Consider the following 23093-nt stretch of genomic DNA (forward strand, 5'->3'; position numbering starts at 1 on the left):
TATCTTTAATCATTCGTCAATGAAGCTTTAGCCAATTGGACAATGTCATCGTTTCCCTAATTATTTTGTTTCCTTTGTCACGAATTAAAAACACAAAAAAATCGCAAATATCCAATGAAAATTACAGTTAATATTTTCGAAGCTTCGAGAAAATTCGACTGTGAATTTCGTGCGACCTTCTTATACTTTGTTTCGCAGTAGTCGCGTACACACCTCGATATATTTTTATCACTACGTGGTGGTGCACCGTTTGTTCTACGGTCAATGCTCAACTCCATTAGTTGCTAAATCCATTCAAGGTCACTGGTCACTAAATCCATAGCCATAATAGTTAAAATTTTCATGCTCATCGGTGTACACATCGTATTTTTATTCTAATTAGATCTTGATGTTATAATAAAATAGTGTTCCGTTGTCTTCACATTAGAAAATGTTAGTAACATTTTCAAATTTGACATAACAATATTATTTCACTCTGCAGTTTTTCGATTAGAGAATTCGTTGAGAGTCGCGAACGTACTCGAATGTTCCAGGAGGAGCATCATCTCGTTCATACACATCTTACAATTCCAATACGCCCGACTGTTCGAGAGCGTTCCAGTTTATTTTCTTACCATCACGTATAGTACGTATAGTAGGTGAAACAACGAACGTTATTTTTATCTATATACATAAATATCATAGGAATTCGAAGGACTGCAAATATTTAAAAAATTTTTTAATTTTTCACAAAATTCATTTCATTTTATTTACATTGTGCTATTTTTTTCATTTTTGTTTATATATTATTTTTATTGAGATTCTAATTTCGACAACCTAGCATTCTTATGTAGCCCAAGTAAAACTGATGCACTATTTTTGCACATCGAAACAAAAAGAGGTTATTGAACGTGAAGCAATAATATTTATAAATTCTTTGAGACGGCCTGGAAAGTGGAAAGAGCGATGAATCTAGAAACTTCTGGATCGTCGAAGGTTTGGGCGCATTGCCAGACCCCTACATCTCCTCCCCGTTTGCTCCGCGCTCGTCGGAAACGACGAGAACGTTCTCGGGCGTCCAACGAGTATTTTCGGTACGTCGTGTAACCTCGTTACGGTTTTTGTTGCTCGCAAATTCTCAATGCGTTTTTTTACACATGCAAACTTCTTACCGAAGTTCTGTATCCAGAACGTACGTTTGATGATACTTTTAAGCAGTGCTATGCAAATACGTATTCCGGTACTTAAAAAATTCATAACCTCAAGAACTACGGCTGGATACCATTAGTCATTTTTACGATATTTTTTTCGAATTCCAAATCAATTTCTAGATACTAATCCGTAATTTCGTAATATTTCGTAATATAACCTAGTATGCCTTAAAACTTGAAAATTTTTTTATAAATTTGGATTTATTCCAGACTTAATAAAAAATTTCTAGAAAACTGAAAGAGGGAAGAGTTAATTTTTCGCAAAGTAGAATGCTTTTCATGGTTTTTGTTACCAAATGTTAAACGAAAGGTCGGAATAGCCAATAACAAAATAATTGTAAAGGAGTTTCAGACATGATACGATTGAAAAAAATGGGACTAGAAATAGAAACCAGAGAAATGTTATTATATCCTTAGAACTTTCCAGGTGAAACTCTGCAAATAAAGTTGGAAATGATTTGGAGCCTCAGATAATTGATAAAAATGTTCTTTGGATGGCCGTTGTTAATTGGCCTGTCCAACCTATTTCAAGGTCTACTAACTACACGACTAAGCTGGCACGCTGCGTACTTGCAACAGTTGGTTATTCAGGACTGGGACCAGTTGGGTATGTTGACGAATTGGGATAGAAGCATCTCAAATCCCACTGTTTTCAATCGTTTGTTAGAGTTGAACATAATACATTTTCTAAACAAAATAAGTTTTGATAAAATTTATGTATAATTTTTTATCATCAATAAGAACCACAAGTCGTTTATCGCAATTTATTGAAAGTAGGCTAAACATTTTATCCAACCATTCCGGATGTCAGAAATCCTAGTTCCTTCTTGAGGAGGCGACAGGTCCAAGTAAATGTATACCAGAGTGTTATAACATTCAATATAATTTTATTGTCTTGGTATATTATATGCATTAATTCTTATCGTGATACAGATGACAGTCCCTCCCTCCAGATTCATAAACTTAATCAACGTTTCTCTTGCCACAGTGAAAAACGATATATGTATAATGCAGTACGGTTTTCGCTTCTCATAAAATCTTAGGACCACGAATAAATAATAAATAATTATGATAAACTGATAGTGATTAATAATAGTTCGATAGAGTACAATAACCTAATAATTCGATTAAAACTATCAATAGTAGTTACAAAAACAAAATTGCTGCGTGAAATAACACGCTAATAGTGAATGATTACGGTCGAGGGTACGGGAGTGACGAACGAAAAAATATTAAGTAGTTTCGCGACGAACTTAGCCAAATTTTAAGTATCGTAAATCGTAAATCTCAATGAACCAGTTCTCAGAATCATACGATGAGCATCGATTTCCAATCATTTACGAGCCTTGTTACAATAATTTAAACGAATCTAAAAATTATAGTGCCTAACTATTTAATTCATCACGAAAGATTCCAAATTGACAAAGTCTTGTTTCAAATTAATCGTAAACAACTTAAAAAATATGCGCAACTAATATGGGTTATGAAAATGATGAACCCGTGATTATTACGTGATATAATTTTCTATGCTAAATCCAATATTGTTGGTAGATTAATTAAGCGAAATTTGGCTAATAACTAATTCATACGAATATGTCCTACTTTCAAATGAATAACGCTCGGCAGGGGGAATGCCAAATCATTCCTTTCGTGTACGGGATTATCACTTGATATTATTATTTTGTGTTGTTTTTTTTTTTTTTCGTTTTTCGTCTTTTACTCTCGAACTTTTACGTTGTTTTTTTTTTTTTTTTTTTTTTAATTATTATTTTCTCGGAATCAACAATCGTTTATAAACTGCCAGTTAATTTCAGTTCCCGATCTATAAGTCACGGGAACTTTTCAACGATACAGTTAGATTAATAGACAGAGGTTTTCGTTGCCGTAGAGGCCTTTGGTGTTGTTCGTAACAGTTTCGTCACTGATCTTATTGACTGCGCATTTGTATATTTTGATTTTTTCCAACAACTACGAACATACGAGCTCTTTTTAATCAACAGAATCATATGATGGGTAGACAAATTCGTAAAGACGAGATATGATAATTCTACACTCGGAGTTTTTAAATAAATCCTCCATTCGCCAGTTTCTTAGAGTATACAACGTCGAAATAATTTTTTTTCAACAAGCTTTTTTCTACCAGAGAAATACAAGCCTGAAGAAATATCTCGGATTGGGGCTTTATATTTGAAACGAATCTTGCAACAATTTGAAACGTATTCCCTTAAAAAATCATGGACTTTTGTACTGGCATTAACGCGCTTCGATCACTTCAACAATCGAGAGCAAAGTATTACAAAAAAATATGTTACTAAAATATTCTCAATTTTCTTGTTAAATAATATTTGTTTAATCGCAATTTCTCACAGTCGGTGCGTATTTCGAGGTAAAGCTCCAACACCCACGGTGATTCGTCTACAACCTCGAATCGGCGATATCTCGTAACGGACAATTTTTTTTTCAAACCGAATAAAATCGAAATAAACGTCTCGCCATGAAGATTATAGAATCGTGGAAAAAATTTTACGCCACAACCGTTGTTATCACACCCCCGGGTCCTGGCAAACGACTGTTTTTCGTGAAATCATGATCTATCTCACGAGCAGCCTGTCTACCTTCCGTTATTGCCCAGACGACGAGCGACTGGCCTCTTCTGCAGTCTGAAAATGAAATCAAACCCATCGCAATAAATATGTGGGTGCGCTTGCACTTGTGGATGCAATAAATTTACACTTTTGTACTTTGGACTCTTTCGAAAATATTTAACAAAATGTTCGAAAAATTTTCAGAATCTTATACCCGAGAGCTAAAAAAGTAAGGACAAATCAAAGTATTTGATTTTTCATTTAAATATAACTTTTTAATATTTGGTGCTGAGCCAATTGGTATTAAATAATAAAAGTTCTGCGATACGAAATTGATGGAATAAAATTCCTCATCCAATAATTTTACCTCCAGCAGCGTATACCCCGGGCAAGCTGGTGGCATATTTTCCCTCCGGGGTTTCGTAATTTCCGCGGGCATCCAGTTTCGTATCAAGCTCTGTTGCAATGTATTTTTCGGGTCCCAAAAATCCCATGGCCAACAAAACGAGATCAGCTTTGTAAATCTTCTCGGATCCTGCGACTTCGTCCATTTTCCATCGCCCAGCTTCGTCCTTCGTCCACTCCACCGTGACTGTTCTTATGCCGCTGACATGACCTTTTCCATCGTCCAAGAATTCCTAAAAATTAAAGGAGCCGGTTAAAATAGAATTTTTCAAGGAATCCAAAAGACACAACTATCCCAATTTTTTCCCTTGCTACACACAAAAGTCTAAGACACTAATCGCGAATTTCAAAGAAATTATGAAACACCTTTAACCATTCTATAGAAGCAGTTAATATAGAAAATCGTTTATAAGAGCTAAACGTCATTTAATTTCATTTACAAAGTTTAATTTGATAAAAGAAAGTAATAAATAATTAAAGTAAAAAATGTATCAATGGGCGTGGCTTAACAGGTTATTGCTTTTCGATATAACAAAAAGTCTGACCTTGCTGAGAGTGCTGAATTGTCGTGGATCACGTCCAAATTTGAGTGCAACCTCTTCGTGACCGTAATCGACTTTGAAAACCCTTGGGAATTGAGGCCAAGGGTTGTCAGACGCGCGTTTAATCGGCGGTTCGGGAAGAATCTCAAAAGTAGTGATGGTCTTAGCACCTTGTCTGAGGGAGGTTGCAATGCAGTCACAGCCAGTATCGCCACCACCGATGATGATGACATCTTTGTCCTGCGCCATGAGTTTCATGTTCAACGGCGCCTCGTTGCCCATCTGTTTTTTCTGCCAGTGTTCGAGGAAGCTCACAGCGAAATGAATACCCTCGAGATTACGGCCAGGAATGGGTAAATCACGCGGCCAGGTAGCTCCGGTGCACAAGAGTACGGCATCGAATTGTTCTTTCAATTGAGTAGTCGTTATGTCCTTGCCAACATCTACGCCGGTTTTGAAAATAATTCCTTCGGCGGCAAGGAGAGAGACTCGCCTCTGTACAACTTGTTTCGAAAGTTTCATTGTTGGAATGCCATATTGAAGAAGGCCACCGATACGATCGTTTCTTTCAAAAACGGTAACCGAGTGGCCGGCTTTGTTTAGTTGATGAGCAGCGGCGAGGCCAGCCGGGCCACCACCTACGACTGCGACGCGCCGATCGGTTCTCGAGGTCGGTGGACGAGGAACAATCCAGCCTTGCTCGAAGGCGTGATCTATGATGGCGCATTCGATGTTTTTTATCGTAACGGCTGGCTCGGATATTCCAAGAACGCAAGCACCTTCGCAAGGTGCGGGACAAACTCGTCCGGTGAACTCGGGGAAATTGTTCGTCTGTAGTAATTGATTGAGAGCTTCTTTCCAGTTGGAATGAAACACAAGATCGTTCCACTTGGGAATAATATTGCCCAGGGGACAACCGTGACTGCTCTGACAAAATGGTACGCCGCATTCCATGCATCTAGCGGCCTGAACTTTCAATCCCTTTCTCACGCCCTTGAAGTCGTAAATTTCTTCCCAATCGTTGAGACGTTTTTCCGCCGGTCTATAGACCATCGTTTGTCTCTTATACTTCATGAATCCTTTGATTTTATCAAGTTTCCGTTGCTCCATATCACCGTCCTGTATCGAATCTTCAATGTCCTTTACCTCGGCCTCGGAATTTTTAGAATTTCCGTTTATGACCGGTTCCGCAACTTGTTTAGCTTCGGCCAATTGCTGCAAGGCTCTCTGATACTCGTACGGAAATACTTTAACGAAACGAGTAGTAGGCTCCGGCCAAGTAAGCAATAAATCCTGGGCTATGAGCGAACCAGTTTTTTCGATGAATTCTTCCAAAAGAGTTTTCACGTAAGCAATATCCTCATCCTTGTTCAGAGGCAACAATTCGACCATTTCGGGATTACATTTGCTCTTGAAGGAACCATCAACGTCGAGGACGTAAGCGATACCGCCTGACATACCAGCCGCGAAATTTCGACCCGTCAAGCCAAGGATAACGGCACAACCGCCGGTCATATATTCGCAACCGTGATCACCGACACCTTCGACAACGACGATGGCACCGCTGTTACGAACGCTGAATCTCTCGGCGGCGATACCTCGGAAATACGCTTTACCGGAAGTCGCGCCATACAAACAAACATTACCCACGATAACGTTAGCCTCGGAACAAAATTCTGATTCTTTGGGCGGATAAATGACAATCTCACCGCCACAAAGTCCCTTGCCTACGTAATCATTGGCATCACCCTCAAGGGTCACGTGTACGCCCTTCGTGAGGAAAGCGCAGAAGCTCTGTCCAGCAGATCCCTTCATTCTTATATTAATACTGTGTTCCGGCAGACCAGCCTCGCCGTAAGCTTTCGAAATGTGATAACTCAGAGTCGAAGCGAACGCTCGGCACTCGTTGTTGATCGTCATTTCGATGTCAATACTCTTCTTTTCTCCGTTCAGTATTTTGTTAGCCTCTTCAATGAGTTTGTTATCCAAACGATTTTCCAATTGAAAATCTTGTTTCACCGAACCACCCTTGATGTTGACACCAGGACGAAGTTCGAGCGCGCTTCTAAGGATATTAGAGAGATTCAACATTCGAGCTTTCTCGATTTTAATATCATCGCGAACCTTCAACAGGTCCGTGCGACCGATCAGATCTTGGAATTTTCGTATCCCGAGGCTCGCCATGTGAGAGCGTACTTCTTCGGCGAGCATGAAAAAAAAGTTTATCACGTGTTCTGGGCTTCCTTCAAATTTCTTCCGTAATACAGGATCTTGAGTGGCTATACCGACGGGACAAGTGTTCAAATGACATTTTCGCATCATCGTGCAGCCCATCGCGATTAGAGGGGCTGTACTGAAACCAAATTCATCCGCACCCAGAAGGGCCGCAACTATGATATCGAAACCCGTTCGCAACTGTCCATCGGCCTGGACAACCATTCGCGAACGTAGATTGTTCAACGTGAGAATTTGATGAGTCTCAGCAACGCCCAACTCCCACGGTAATCCGGCCGCTTTGATTCCCGTCCAACTGCTCGCACCTGTTCCACCATCATGACCGGATATGACAACGTGCTCTGCCTTACCCTTGGCAACTCCGGCGGCTACGACCCCGACACCGACTTCGGATACGAGCTTAACGGAAATACGAGCATTCGGATTGGCGCATTTCAGATCGTATATCAATTCGGCGAGATCTTCGATCGAGTAAATGTCGTGATGGGGAGGTGGCGATATGAGACCAACGCCCGCAACGGAATGCCTGGTTGCCGCGATATCTGCGGTTACTTTATAGCCGGGTAATTCACCACCCTCGCCCGGCTTTGCGCCCTGTGCCATTTTTATTTGAAGATCATCCGCGTTCGCCAAATAACTCGATGTCACACCGAATCTTCCACTCGCCACTTGCTTTATCGCTGAACGCTTGTTGAATTCAGGATCCTGATTCAAATATCTGTCCGCGTTTTCACCACCCTCTCCTGTGTTCGACTTTCCTCCTATACGATTCATCGCAATCGCTAGTGTCGTGTGAGCCTCCAATGAAATACTTCCAAAGCTCATTGCACCGGTTACGAACCGTTTCACTATTTCCTCTGCTGCCTCTACCTCATTTATTGGCACAGATTCCTTCGATTTTACGAGCTCCAACTGTCCACGGAGTGTACAATTCTGAACTGCTTCCATCGTTGATTTTCGATAGTTCTCATATGCTCGCAAGTTCTTCGATGTAACAGACTCCTGCGGTTGAAACAAGATTTCATTGATCGTTAGTTTCTGCCATCTCCCTCCTTCCAGTACCATTTTTTTTTTAATTTTCGGTCAATAAGTCATTTAACAAATTTTCATGTTTGCAAACAACGCAAACTGCTATTTCGAGTTTATATGAAATCAATCACCTGCAAGTTCGAGATGCTTATAGGATCGTTGATGTGTTTTTCACCGCCGGATCGCCAATGGAAACTGCCAGGATTCCTTAGTACCAGCATATCAGGAGATTTGTCGTAATACGTCAATTGGTGACGTTCGAATGCCTCATTTCCAAGAATATCAAGGGTCACTCCACCGATTCGCGAATGCGTTCCCTGGTAAATAATCATTTCGTACTGTATTAACCGTTGTAACTTGTATTATTTTTCATTATCATGGCCGAGGAAGGTGCTCAGTGTGAAAAAATTGAGGAATTTCTTTTTTTTTCGTTTACAGTAAAGATGAACGACGATCGATATACCTTGAAACATTTATCGACAACCTCATCAGCAAGGCCAACAGCTTCGAAGATTTGGGCTCCTTTGTAAGATTGGAGGGTGGATATGCCCATCTTCGCCATAACTTTTGCAATACCACGTTCCATGGCTTCACTATAATTCTGTAAAAATTTCAAATTGAATGAACTGATACAGACAAATGTTCTAAGATCTGACACAGAGGACAGGTCGATAAAATGAAATTGGAAGAAAAAAAAGGACGTACCTTGTACATAATCTCATCATTGAACGATTGGTCCAAGACCCCCTCTTCCCGGAGATTCCTCGCCATCTCGAAAACGAGATAAGGACAAATGGCATCTGCGCCGTAACCCAGAAGAACGCACATGTGATGAACTTCTCGAGCTTCACCAGTTTCGGCAATTAAGCCGACTTTCATACGCTGACGTTCTTCGATGAGGAAATGATGGACCGAGCCAAGAGCGAGCATGGTGCTTACAGGAACCCTAAAAACACATTTGTATCAGTACTATGAACATTGAAATGATTCAATTATAAACTGAATAACCAAGCGATCATCACATTACGGTATTATTTACGTCAATGAACTATAAGTAATCGATTCAATATAAAGTTCTGGCCTTTCGCTCCAATGATTGCAAAATAACGATTGCAAAACGAACTAAATCAATTCGAAATCTGTCTAAATTTCGAGATGACAGAAATACTAGGCTATTTTCAATTGATCGATAAAAATCTTCGGGTATTTTAATATTATTGCAATCGCTCAAAGGTTAATCTATTCCGGATCCAACATTTATACGGCTCCTTAAAAACAAGACATTGAAACGAAAAATCGAAGAAAGTATAAAATTTATAAAAGAATATTGTTGCTTGCACAACTATTCAGGAGTGAGAATGATTTTCGAAGACTGCACAAAAGAAATGAAGAATTACCTTTCAGCTCCGGCTTGACGATCGGATAGAACCAAAATTTGATAGCCTTCTCTGGCTGCTTTATTGGCTTCGTTATCGACGCGGTTCAAGGCTTTCACCAATCCCGATGGCCCTTCAGACACTGGATACGTAATATCGATGACTTTCGTTTTCCAGCCTCTGTAGCTCGTTTGCTTGATGACTTCGAGATCTCTGAGGGATACTATCGGGTGTGGAAGGAACAATCGATGCACTTGAAGCTCGTTCGGTTCTAGAATATTGCTCTCCGGTCCAATCGGGCAGAGCAACGACATCACGATCTTTTCTCTGAACGGGTCGATCGGTGGATTCGTTACCTGTAATTCAAAATGCCACATGTTCAGTTTTTCCAAATTTTTCGTATTTCATTAGATATACGATACCGAAAGAAAACATCGAACGTTCGGACTATTATTTAACGGAAAATTAAGGCGAAAAATAATCACGAATTCGAAATAAGCAATCGAATTGGAATCTTTATGTTAAATTGGCCGCTATATTTTTCAATACTTTCTTTCATAATAGTTGTTTAATGAGTGATCAAAAAATATATAAGAAATTGAAACGTTTTTTGGAAGATTTCGAATTGCTCACATTATTTCGAAAAAAAAACTTCATTCTTATTTGCAATGAAAATTGTAAATAAATTTAAATTCTACTTTGTTCATACCTTGATAAAATGACTTTTAAAGAAATAGTGTAACGAATGTACTTGTCACAAATCACTGCCACGACTTCCGATAAGGAGGTGCAGTGGTCATTGCGAAATATTATTCACAGTGTTCCAAAAACTACTTGCAAATTATGAAAAAAATGTAATGTCGCGTTCGGTTGCGAACCTGTACATCGAATCTCTTTCATAAGTTATTTGTGTGAGGTATTGATGAAGTTTCCACTAATTCAAGAATCGTGCTGTACAATTACCTGGGCAAAGAGCTGCTTAAAGTAGTCATAAATCAATGGTTGAAACTGCGACAGGCAGGCCAAAGGTGCATCGTTTCCCATGGATCCAAGAGCTTCTTTCCTACAATAATTAAAAAAAAAATGGAAATAACAATAATTTTGTTCACAGTCGATTATCACTTCAATTACAGAAAGACTCAAGCGTACTTTGTTTGAAGCATGGGGACTAGAAGCATGTTGATGGTCTCGAGAGTGTAAGAAAACAAAGAGAGTCTTTTGTCGCCCACCCATTTGCGGTTGATGAATTCGTCTTCGTTGTTCAGTCCGTTTTTCTTTGCGATTACTGTGCCGTTTTCGACAGGCTCGTTAATGCCTCCTTTAGCCACGTGAGCTTTTCGTAAGTCATCCATAGTGATCTACATTTGTTAGAAAAAAAAATGAATTAGTCAATCAAACTTCGATTCACCACGATCTTGACCCACGTGCTGAATTCCAAGACACTTGAAAAAAAGAGGGCGTGTCATGGGCATACGTCATTACAGAGGTCAAAGAAGAACGTTGTCCGATAGTGAAAGCAAAAAACATAAAAAATGCAACATAACTAAAGTGTATAATAAGGAGACTTTAATACGAATAGTTGAATCCATAACCTTGCATCGAAATCGAACAGAAAGTCAGAGTTGAAATAGCGATACCAATAAAGCATAGGCTTTTTTCTCGTTCGTAAAAATATAAACAGTTAAGGATAAATAATCGTTTTGATTTGTGTAAAAAACATAAAAATATTAAAATATCATCGTGAGTGAAAGGGCTTTCGTTGTTTCTTCCAAGTGTGCACGTACACGTGCAATAATTCGAGTATTCGAATGCTAAATTTTGACGTGTTTAAATTTGCCATAAATATCGCCCCGATAATAAAATCTTGTATCATGCCATGAAAAAATCCAATTCGGAGTGTTGTGAGGACATACAGAACTCATATAGGTACACGACACGGTCCAAGGAGTACTAGAGCCACATCTCAGAGCACATTGGGAGTTTCGAATGTCTTCGTAAAGAAAAAAAATCCTACTCGCAAATTCAACCAACCAAAGAGAAGTGTTTTCCAGATTTTATTGGAAATTTCACAAAGAGGGGAAACACTAGGAGTGCGCATATCCAAGGCAAACTTCGTTGAGAGTCGAGAGTTCGGAGAACAATTATAAAACAAAAGGATTTTCCAGAATCATCGAAAGTAAAATCGAGGAAAATGTCAGGGGATCGCAGAATCTCGTAAATTTGGCATTCTCCACAAATTTAACGATCGCGGGATAGATAGAGAAAAGAAAATACCACAAAAAACACACACTTATTTTTGGTTTTAACTACATTCTTTTTTACGACTCACCATCTGCAAATTACACCAATGTTGTCAGCACACAGGGGGATATTGGAAAAAATGGTTTCGAATTAACACTGATTGATATATAGTGAGATTGCATATCTAATAATATAATCACACATGGCACAATTTATCGTGTTAATATAGAAAATAAGGGGGACAACATATCGTTTTTGTCATCTTTTTTAGTCGCGAACAATGATCGAGAAGTGGAGAGCTGCTGGTATTCTCACGAGTCTCTTTAGTTTTGATGATAAAGTTTTTATTTACTCATAGCCAGAGCGTTAAATGATGCGACGTGTGTAAATATGGAGCAATACGTTGTCAATGCGAAAGTTATATTCACCTGTTCTTTGAGCCATTTCGAGTGAGGACGGCTCCTGGCAATCTTGAGTTTAAGCTCGACATCCTGTATTATTTGTTTGTCCTCGGTGTCAACGAGCAGCATTCTTCCGGGCTTCAAGCGACTCTGCAAATCAAATTCACGAAAAAATGAGTTACAGTAAAGAGGATCTTGGTTTGATTTTTGTACATTCATTGTAAACGGCACTTGATGACTCTCCTACTGCACTATACAAACCCAATTCCCTAAACGATATAAATCATTTATACGTCATACATGAAACATGATTAAAAAATTATAAAAAAAATATGTATTTGTACATCATGCACCGACCGTAGCACGAGGACATTTCCCTTCTTTTCTAGAATAATAATCGTGTGAGAATGTTTATGGATTATACGGAAAAAATATGACCAATTACTATCACAATACGAGATGCGCAAACCACTTTTTCACAAATACACATGGCGCAAAATGCAAACAAGTTATCTCTTTTCGAGTCCGTCACATTCGTAACACGTACGCGTGTGATAAGTGACGATATGGTTCAGCTTCAAATATTCGTGGACCGAAGAGCATCGATGATAAAAATGCTCAGTCTTCCAGTGTAAGTGAAAAAAAGAGCTTTTGCTCGTCTCGTTTCAATCAATCAACGAGACTAGGAGCCTATGGTGGTGTTAAAAACCTGAACTGGTAATGTGTTAATAAGAGGACGAAGAACCTGCGGTACAACAGTCCTGAACGTTATCATGTTCAGAGGTGACATATTAGAATGAAATTGATAAACTTCTCAACACCCTCAACATGAAAAATGGCTGGTAACAATACCACATAGTGCCTGAAGGATCTTAAAGCTTTCTCGGGTTTAAGAGAGCTTTAGGGAGCCTCAAAATATTCGAATAATCATCGTTGAAAATAAGAAGCATGGAGAATAATTGAGTGGAAAAAGATTTGCACCTAACGAGTAATATGGCAATGAGCCAACACTTGACGCGCATGCTCTTCTTTCGTACAAGATGATTATCCGGTCAAGTAACAAGAGTTTAAGGCGAAGTCCAATGTGAGTAAAATTAAGAAAAAAAAAATATAAACAACACAAACTGTGACGGTAACGGTAAAAATAATTGTAAATATGCATCAATGTGTAACACGACGAATAAATTTCATCTAACAATCTGCTACACGACGAAGGAATCAGCTGTTGGGATGTCTCACAGCTGTGTCGCCACCTTGCCAAGAAGCACAGTTGGACTAGCTCATACATCACTGGTACCCCAGGCTGTTTCGTTACAAAATCAATCCCTAAAGCTGAAATACTTCCACGTCGGAGAAAAAAAAAGGAAAGAAATTATAAGGTTCACACATCCAGCAGACACGGTGATAAGATTTGTTTTCGTTTCTCTTTTTCTGCGGCATCCCCTAGATTAATACGATCGTGATCAGAGGAAGCCAAGATTGTCTGGTCAGCGTTGGCCCCATCGTTCGATTTTCGTCGGGATGCGTTTATTTCCATGTTTTACCTTCAGGACAACATTGCTGGGCGGAGTGTCATAGACGCCCACTTCGGACGCCATCACCATCAAGTTATCCTTAGTGACGTAGAAGCGCGATGGGCGCAGGCCATTTCTGCCAAACAAAAATTCAAAAAGATCTTTTGTATTACCACCTTTTGATCTCTTATTATCAGCTGAATTATTGTTGTTTTCTTTTTCTCTCTTTTTTTTCTCTCTCTCTCTCTCTTTCTTTCTTTCAATCTCTTTGCTCGATTGTCCCGATTTTTATCCTCCCGGGCAATTTGCTTATCATGCGCCTATAAAAATTCTGCGCCCTAACACGTCTTACCGTGACAGTCATCGATTGTCCCAACGGCAACGATCGACGCATCTCGTTTCTACATCGCATTACCGTACGTTCTACATCGTAAATCGTGAATGTGATGAATTTTTTAACGTCTGCGATACATATATTACAGAGACAGACGTATGCGACATGTGTCGATTGAACAAGGAACGCACAATCCTACGCTGAGTCTCTTTTCTCATCCGTAATATACGTATTCAGAGCAACTCTGAACAATCGTTAAACTCGTTGATTATTCGTGTACCGACCCTGCTGTGCCCATAAATCCATGGCTTTTTTCGTACATTTCTTTTCTTAAACCAACGCATTTACGACGCTGCCTGTCATTCGAGTCACGGAGCGTTCACCGCGAGCCCTCCGGTAATTCTCAGAGCGTGGGATGAGGGAAGGACACCATGAAGTGATAAGGGGATACCAACAGGTTCATGAAAGTAATGCTTCATTAAAATGATGTTTTCGAACTGTTTTTCCTCGATGAAATAATTGAAAATTTTCTTCTACCTGTCGAGTATAGCACCGACGTAACGACCGTCGGTGAACGTTAAAAGTGCTGGACCGTCCCACGGCTCCATCGCGCATGCTGCCCAGTGATAAAAGTCTCGCTTCTCCGTTGCCATGGTTAAGTCGTTCTGCCATGCCTCCGGTACCATTGTCATCACAGCCTTAATAAAAAAATTCAATATATGAATAACAAAAATTGCATAATTTACGATGACGAGAATAGTTCAACGAATCAGTCCTCTGTTAAAGCTTTTTTCACTGTTCATTGCGGCAATGAAATTACCTCCGGTAAACTCCGTTGCCCCGCCATGACCAAGAATTCAAGGACACAGTCGGCAGCACCCGAATCAGAAAGATTCGGTTCCACAACGGGATAAAGATCCTTCAGCTTATCACCATAAATCTCACTGCTCATGACGCCCTCGCGTGCTTTCATCAGATTGACGTTTCCTCGCAGAGTATTGATCTCACCATTGTGGGCGAGCATCCTGTAATCCATACGGGTTACGTTTTATTATGAGATAATACATCGAGGAGCGATGTCATTTTTACGGATCTCGAAAAATTCCAGAGGGAGGATTTTCCTCACCGTAAGGGATGCGCCCTCTCCCAGCTTGGGAAAGTATTCGTGGAGAATCGGGTGTGTACGAGGGCGAGATACGTCTCGAAATTAGGACACTAAAACAAACAAAAAAAACACACAAAATGAAAATTCTCTTTTCAAATATATCGTACGGCGATTGGAGTCAATGAAAGGTGTCATAATTTATTTTTGGAATCATTCACATTCATAAATTGGATCCATTTTATAATCATTTAGAAATCACTCAGAAGCTATCCCACAAATTTAGCTTCGAAGGAGCAGGCTCACTTTTAAATCCTTGAAGTACAGCCATAATTGATCCGCCGTGAGTTGTCCTTTGTACACGACAGTTTTCAGAGACAGCGAACACACGTAAAACCTCAAACCGGGCTTCGGTATGGAGTGGGACGAACGTTTTCGGAGAATGAATACCTGAGAAAAATAATCATCAAGATTTGTATTAGCACGAAATAAACAAATACGAAAAACGACACTTTTACATCTCATTCGAAAGTCAAATACACTTCTTCATATTTACGCGAATGCCTATTTTTGGAATTTGGCATGGACTGTCAATGCCAAGTCTCGCTTAGTCTGGGTTTAATTAGAATAGCGATATACACCATTTGAGAATTTTATTGTCGAGCCTGCCAACTACAACCGCGTTCTTCCAATATGCTTCGCTCATCGAAGTTTCTCAATTTCAGCAACATTGAATATTTATCAATGACCGATGACACAACACCGAATAATCCAATAGCACGTTGGGAACTATTCGCGAAACACGGCTTCCAAAAAAAAAAGAGATTTTCGCGTCTATTTAATCCGTGATTTATTCGAGAGTTCATAGACTTGGCAAAAGTCCACTTTGCGACTATCGCAAACAGCGCCACCTATTTTAAACTCAGTTAAACTAGACGAAAAATCGAAAACTCAGTTATTAATACGCGCACGTGGCTCCTCGTATCTTCCCCCTTTTCGAATATTTTCTTATTTGAAATATTTATCCCACGGTACGTGCTGTGTCTGCGTATACATCTCACCTGACGATTCAAAACATCAGCTTCTTGCTCTCCCGTTACGAATACTTGACGCATGTAAGGCTCACACTTTTTCGCCACTTGACCAATGTGAGAATTGTCGGTAGGAACATCGCGCCAACAAATGACCTGGAAGAAAAACATTTTTATTACTGTCAATGAGAAACTTTCTTTATTATGATCTTAAACGCGGATTATGAATGTTCAATGTTACGTACTTTCAGGTCACATTCTCCAGCCAGCTTTTCGAATGCAGCCTCCGTCTGTTGGTGACTATTTTTGTCGAGGAACAGTATCCCCGTGGCATAACGGCCGAAAGGCGGCAGTTCGATTCCATCTCTCGCTCTGATGAAAAATTTCCGTTAAATAATCTGTTCGTTTATTCCGCGCAGGTGATAAGTTCGTGACGCGTCAATCCATTGAGCATTATGTAATCGTTAAAAGACCATTTATATTCACCAAAATAATAATCGATACAGAAATTTCGAGGTATGAAAACCGGTTGAGTAACGACGAGGTTAAAAATAAAGCTGAGATAATTTTTCGGTGTTTCGAGCTATCGGTACACAAAATTTAGAGCAAACGTGCGGGGCGATAGGAACCGAAGATTCGCAAATAAAAAATGGGTCATTCCAACAAATTTCAAAGTCACATGAAAGGTTTGTTATCGCACCGTGCTAATTGGAGGCTTGAAAAATATTTTTTCTTCTTATTTTTTCGTACTTATTAACGATAATATCGCATAATTAAATATTCACGATACTCTTGTCGGAAATAAAGAGAAGATAACGCCAAGTGATTTACGCTCTTGCCTCGTTGAGGAAAATTTTTTCAACTGTTCGTAGAAGAAGATGGAAAATTAATGTACACAGTGGCTCAGACCAATGAAGAAGAAGACGTGACTGAGCAAAACTTCTGAATTTCGATTACTAGAAGACTCGGTTTGCGGAGCTTTATCTCGAGTTCCATATAATTTATCGATATGAGAAAAGACGCGCAATAATAAAAACGTGGAAATACGATGTGCGGCGACGACCCCCCTCGGGTTGACTTTTCAGTCTCGGATTACCGAATATACCACAACGACTCGCTTATCGAAACGTCTCCCGATTTCAAGTTTCACTCGAACCAGACACTCGCCTTGCGATAATTATAAAATCCCCATTTGTTTCGCTCGGTCTTTTATTTTCAAAAATATTGATACTTTAGCGGAGAACGAAGAGGGGGAAAAAGGTCCGAAGACTTTTGACTTTTTCAATGGAATTATTTCGAGTGGAAACTTACCGAATTTCGGCGGCATAGTAATCGTGTGGTATGGCGCAAAGCACGCCAGCTCCGTCACCTGTGTCATTGTCGCAAGCGCACGCTCCCCTGTGGTTCATACGAGCCGAAAGAGTCTCGGCATCTCGTACAATCTGTAGAAAAAAATCAATAAAGATTAGTGATTAGCTCGTCAATTATATTGATTGGTATAAACACCTTGAATGACGAGCGTTTTTAAATAATATTTTTGCAATGTTTTTCGGCATAACGGTCATCAATAATTCATTCGTTTCATTCGAAATGAAAATCGAAAATTCCAACTTTGATAGTTTAAATTTATAAATATGCTAGAAACATGCACCGGGCATCTATTCCCCGAATTATTATAAATTATAATAATTTAATTTTGTCTAATTTTGACCAGAACAGAAATTTCATGACTTTTAAGGCTTTTTAAGTCAAGGAACAGGAATTTTTCATGACTTTTCTTATGGTTCTGATACTTTTTATTCATCTTTTAATTATAAAAAAATTCAATAAAAATAACAAAGAAATGATATTTTATTTTGAAATAAAGAATCTTTTTTTTCTTACAAACTATTCATTCGATATTCGTTTTTATATCGATGAGTATTGACGAACCAGAAATTGTCGCCACCCCGCGAATTTTGAAATCATGTTGAAGAAAACCAAAAAATCGACAATGACAATGAGCGTTGCAGAGATCTTAAAAAATCAGGTTGTTTGGTAATTTTTCATGATATTTAATGATTTTTTCAGGTCCGAGTGTAATTTCATGACATTTAAGAATTTTCATGACTTTTCAGGTCGTTAGACACCCAATATAGGATCTGACGTCTAGTTGTCGAGAAAAAAATTCACGAAAATCGCACTTTTTTAAGGGTTATACACAGCCTCTTATGGCAGGCCACTCCCTGTGCGATCATTTGGATTTAATGATCAGGATCCTCCCAATTTTAGAGAGCCAAAAATGAGACAAGAAAGTATAATGTTTTTAGATATCAATGATGTCTTGAGGAAGCCTCGTTTCCGGTGAAAATCACTTGTTCGAGGTCGCTTTCGTTGTATCATTAAGTTATACATAATTTCAATAATTGCGAGAATAAATTTTAGCCGTTTCTTTGATAACGAAAAGAGCAAAAAGTTCAGTTGCTTTATCGAATCACAAGTAACGCATGATGTTACTTTAAGGAAGTTGAGGCATTAGAATGAAAATGATGTCACCGCTTTTAAACCGATTGCATCTTATAAAGTGAAGTGTAAAAAAAAAATCAGTTAAATTTTCAGACAGTTTAGGAGCGTCGTTGCTGAGAAAAATCAATAACAATTTGGGCCAAATAACATGTAATCTTATAGAAGTCAAGACACATTCAGTGATATCTCCGTTAAAAATGATGCTAAAAATATGAAATTTTTTGGGCAACACGAGCAAGGCTTGCCGAATAATGTCAATTTTTTTCAGATTTATTAGGAGATTTGCTGAGATTATATTAATAATAATCTGTTTTCCATGCAGTTTTTTGAGGTTAGGATCGTCACCGTTCGTGTTTTCGACTGAGCTTTCACCAGTTTTTCGTCTTTTTTTCCCCAACTTTTCTTTAAAGTGTATGCAACATTGCCAAACTGTGAACTGGCCTAACTTTTGAAAGGTACAGGTCATCACTTTTGGGTAAAAAAAATGACTGTACAGCCTCAACTTCCTTAATTTTTTTGAAAAATATATTCAATCGACGACTTTCCAGTTTTGTTCGAATTCCCGTGATTTCGAAACGAGTACTACATCGGATCGCAGTGAATGCATCCACGGAAAAGACACTCGACTGTCTAACTGCGTCACAAATTCACTTTTAAGTCGCACAGGTTATCTCGTAATTAGTGACTTTGGAGCTTCAATTGCAGAGATGGATCTCAGCAAAACGCCGAGTAAAATATTGGAAAGAATTTTCGCGTATTTAACGTTCGCACAAGTTTCTAATCTTCGCGGTAAAACAACGAATAATAACGAACATTCGAAGACTCTGAGCATCGATAAAAACGTCCTGTTATTTAGGGCTATCGAAAAACATCCATTCCATTGCGAGACAAATATTGAACTGTGCCTTCGTCGATCTTGGACCAAGCTTGGCGACTCAATACACGTCGCATTTGATTCACACGAGAAGTCACTCCTCAAAGTAGCAGAATCTGCGCTTCCGTCTTAATCGACGCGGTATTCGAAGGAAAACTTTATTGCTTCTTAATAAATCCTCGTTACAGGAACCCACCGGAAGAGCCGGCCTTCCGCGGCCGTCTGCTGAAGCTATTGAGCTCCGAACACTCGATTCTACTGGCATTTTGTCGGCACTATTTCGTGCACGGTGTGAGATCTTTTGCTGCCGGTGAAATCCTCGATTTGTTTTATAAATTGTTGAAAAACGAATCGTCCGAAGAATCTCCCGATGAGGAGAACAGGCACGTCGCCAAATTGATATTGCTCATTGATCAGTATTTGGATTGGTTCGAGAGGCACAGGATGACGAGTGAAAAGCGTTGTCCGTGGTAAATTTCTAGTAAAATCCCCACCTTAAATTACCATTATGTGGACAATATAAAACCACTGTTTTCCATACAATTTTTCACAATGCATTTGACACGAAAATCAAATTAAAAAATGTTGCACATTAATCTGAACAAAACTAATTGTCGATAAATTTTTCAGTGAAATTTTTACTCCACCGATTTAACGTTATCTCTGTGCGTGTCTCTATTTTTTCACAAGGTTCGGAGCGTGCGTAATTGATCTCTTGGACTCTTATCACTCGTCGAAATACCATCTCTCAGCATCGCAAAACGGATCGTTTGTAAATAGCGAAAATAATAAATCACGCGTAATTTGATAGTTTGCGATATTTCACGTTCGACATTCGACAGTTGAAACTAGTCGGGCAGTACACGATAAACGGATACGCGGAACCACCACCGGAAATCGGAGACCCCCTTGGCTGCGAGATCAGCCAGGCTGAATTATTCCAAGTACTGAGATATCTCAGGAAACATGCGCGATGGCATAACTTCGTCGTGACGTTTCAAGAGCCCTGCGACAGAGATCTGGAAATTGAGCCAGTAAGATTTACGGCTCGATGAGAAAAGCCAACATTTGAGAATACCAAATAAAGTATCGAAGTGTCAGATAAATGAAGGAAAAATTGCAGGTTAAAATCCATACAAAACGCACGCTGACGGGCTACGATATATTTTACAAGAAAAAGCACTCCGGCACGTTGGATAACCGCGATAACGTCGTATCGGTCCGAGCAATCGTGAGTAACGTTTGGAGAAATTTTGAAAAAAAAAACTCATCAAATCGGAGAGGGTACGGAGGAAGCTTAGCTGAAATTTGCAACGTTCGAGTCCAACGAGAAATGATCTCAAAAAACTTTCCAATAATTCTCTAATTTCGTTCCCTGCCGAGAATTTGCAATTCTTACTTTTTCTATTATAAATTTTTTTATTTCGTTTTGCTTGATATTTTTCGTCCTATTGAAAGAAGCTCGGCTAGTCACGTTTTCCCGATTAATCATTTGTCCTCAACTCGCTAAATTCTTCAGCAAATAACTCATGAAAATTATGACGATCGCACATTCGATTTAGGTAAGTCTGCAGTGCCACAGATCTCTGGGACCAGCCCGGCTGTGCACTCGGCACGATTTGAGGAACTTTATGGATGTTAGCGAGGATGCGAAATTGAAGGGGAATCCCTCGAAGGAGACGCTCAGCGAGGACTCGAAAAACTTGCACAAAATAGTCGAAAACTCGTGCAAGCCTCTGAGACTCATGTCGAACGGAACAGTTGCGACGGACGAGGGAAAAAGAGGCGAGGAAACTTACAATTTCGGGCTGGAGCTGAGATCGATATACCCGAAAAAGGGGAGGGACTCGAATCACGGAATCGGTGAAAAATTTGGAGAAACTACGTTGAACATAAATCATACGCTCGAAAAAATGTTTGCTGCTAAATCCGAGTTTCGACTATTTTGATGGATCCAGCATTCTCAATATTTATTCATTTTTTTAATCTCGTCGAACATAAATGAGCCTGCAAAATGTACGAGTAGAAAAAATTCGTAAACGCTTCATTATCGTGCGAGGCTTCAACAGTTTCAACACAGTAATTGCGCGGTTCATTGATATAGATTGGAGTTTGACGTAACATAACTGCGCAGATTCGCTTGATATTCGGTTTCAGAACATTGGACCTTGGACATTTGTACAGAGAGAAATGTCAGCGAGAATAATTCGGGTGAACGTGCATTTAACGGAGATAAGAATTTTGAACAAGACACGCTGATTGGATTATCATCGGGGGGCCTCGTCGCGAAATGACAAAACAAAAATCAATCGAATCGCTCGCGTTGAGTTTATTAGTGCTTGCGGCTCGTTCAGCGCGCTGCTTCAATTACTTCAACGTAACGAAACGTCCACGGCCCCTTAATGTCATCAATCGTTTCACTTTACCTTGTGCGATCGCTTTCCATCGATAGCAACGATAAATCCAACACCGCAAGCCTCTTTTTCGAGAGTCGGGTCGTACAGACCCTGCTTGACCGGAAGAGACCAAGGATCACCAGAGCTCATATTCGTAGTCTGGAAATAAACAAGAAAATATCATTAATTAGTGGTTTCTTCTTATCGAGTTTAAGGATTGCACGGTAAAAGGCGACGCCGAATTTCGCAACGTTCGAGTCCAACGAAATCAACGAGAAAAATAATCCTGCCAATTTTTTATTTCGCGTGTTCCGCCCGCTTAATGATGAGCTATTTCGATTTTCAAATTCCCCCGAAAAAAGAAGCACGTGAAAAGCACTGTTTTGGTCTACAGTGAATTCATTTTATGATGCTGAAGTTTCCAACGTTGGAGTCCAACGAAATGATATAAAAATTTGTTCAATAATTCCAGCAATTCTCCAATTTATTTCCTGCCGAATTTATATTTCGTAGTTTTTCAATCTACACAATTATGATTCGTGAAATAAAAAACTGATGGATGTATCATTTTGTTTTCATTCATTTCGTTGGACTCCACCGTTGGAAACTTCAGCGTCGTTTCATTTTTGAGACTTTGCTCTGCCAAAACAAACATTTCCCTAACTTCTGCGTTCCGGAGCCCCGAGCGAGAAATTTTCGCGAAAATATTATTAGTTTCGATCCGTTTTTGAGTGAAAGTCGATCGAATTCAGCAGACCTTCGTTGCAGGCTTGCTCGATGGTCGAAATTGACTGCAGCGAGGTGGAGCGCGAACGCCGAGGTCAAGTTGGCGGGGAGTCGCATTTGTGAATTGTAATAAATATTATCCTCGTTGGAACGCACGAGCGAGACAATCGTGTAACTCGAGTTACACGGAATTCTGTTTCACTCGTTATCAACACGATTGTTATGTAGTTACTTGTTCTCGAATAGGGAATCATAGAAATGACGTAACCCTCGCTATCCTGCCTTTATTATACTAAATTGCACTCAACCGAACTGCGTTTACAGAAGCCTCGAGGAGCAGGCCCAGCGCCCAGGACCGATCGTCGTTTCGGTTGTTTTTTGCCTCCCTTAAATAAATTCTCAATTGATTTTCATTAGGTTCGAATCAACTCTCGCGCGGGGAGCAACGATCCCGAACGCGATGCGCGTCCGGTCACGGTCTCGGGCACGTGATCCGCAGCGATCGCGAGAAATGTGGCACCAGAAAAAACGAAGAATTTATTGATCCGTCGTAGCGCGGCGCGTACCGTACGTGCCCCTCAGCAATTCCAATATCGATGCGAAACAT

At 39.7% G+C, this 23093-nt stretch overlaps 2 protein-coding genes and 1 long non-coding RNA gene across 9 annotated transcripts in view; 2 read left to right on the forward strand and 1 right to left on the reverse strand.

The window, feature by feature from the left end:
• Nucleotides 1–13: 13 nt before the first annotated feature.
• LOC122411193 (uncharacterized) lies at nt 14–9007 on the forward strand. Of its 3 annotated transcripts, XR_006261110.1 has the most exons (5): nt 14–299; nt 482–634; nt 922–1797; nt 8141–8306; nt 8425–8697. It is a non-coding gene; the product is annotated as an uncharacterized lncRNA (long non-coding RNA). The 3 variants fall into 3 exon arrangements; XR_006261109.1 differs by lacking the exon at nt 14–299 and having other exon boundaries at nt 399–634; XR_006261108.1 differs by lacking the exons at nt 14–299; nt 482–634 and having other exon boundaries at nt 639–1797; nt 8425–9007.
• LOC122411181 (glutamate synthase [NADH]) overlaps nt 2058–23093 on the reverse strand; it is a 35652-nt gene continuing 14616 nt past the window's right edge. For 2 of the 5 annotated variants that reach the window (XM_043419795.1, XM_043419796.1), the window contains exons 2-21: nt 21791–21919; nt 17297–17427; nt 16231–16357; nt 16016–16141; nt 15261–15404; nt 14979–15067; nt 14673–14877; nt 14390–14550; nt 13549–13654; nt 12032–12154; nt 11692–11694; nt 10512–10720; nt 10326–10425; nt 9384–9718; nt 8692–8932; nt 8450–8587; nt 8118–8303; nt 4726–7959; nt 4143–4413; nt 2058–3850 (exon numbers count right to left, since the gene is read on the reverse strand). In XM_043419795.1, coding sequence (XP_043275730.1) covers nt 3714–3850; nt 4143–4413; nt 4726–7959; nt 8118–8303; nt 8450–8587; nt 8692–8932; nt 9384–9718; nt 10326–10425; nt 10512–10720; nt 11692–11694; nt 12032–12154; nt 13549–13654; nt 14390–14550; nt 14673–14877; nt 14979–15067; nt 15261–15404; nt 16016–16141; nt 16231–16357; nt 17297–17427; nt 21791–21910 — 6186 coding nt within the window. In that variant the 5' untranslated portion in view covers nt 21911–21919 and the 3' untranslated portion in view covers nt 2058–3713. Of the gene's footprint in view, nt 3851–4142; nt 4414–4725; nt 7960–8117; nt 8304–8449; nt 8588–8691; nt 8933–9383; nt 9719–10325; nt 10426–10511; nt 10721–11691; nt 11695–12031; nt 12155–13548; nt 13655–14389; nt 14551–14672; nt 14878–14978; nt 15068–15260; nt 15405–16015; nt 16142–16230; nt 16358–17296; nt 17428–21790; nt 21920–23093 lie in introns of those variants that run through there. The other 3 variants (XM_043419797.1, XM_043419798.1, XM_043419799.1) reach the window with 3 other exon arrangements.
• LOC122411188 (uncharacterized) lies at nt 20455–21797 on the forward strand. Its single transcript, XM_043419810.1, has 2 exons — nt 20455–20595; nt 20927–21797. The coding sequence occupies exons 1-2, from the start codon at nt 20470–20472 to the stop codon at nt 21311–21313; spliced, it is 513 nt and encodes a 170-aa protein (XP_043275745.1). The 5' UTR covers nt 20455–20469; the 3' UTR covers nt 21314–21797.

The sequence above is a fragment of the Venturia canescens genome, chromosome 5 (genome assembly GCF_019457755.1).
Source record: "Venturia canescens isolate UGA chromosome 5, ASM1945775v1, whole genome shotgun sequence".
NCBI lineage: Eukaryota > Metazoa > Arthropoda > Insecta > Hymenoptera > Ichneumonidae > Venturia > Venturia canescens.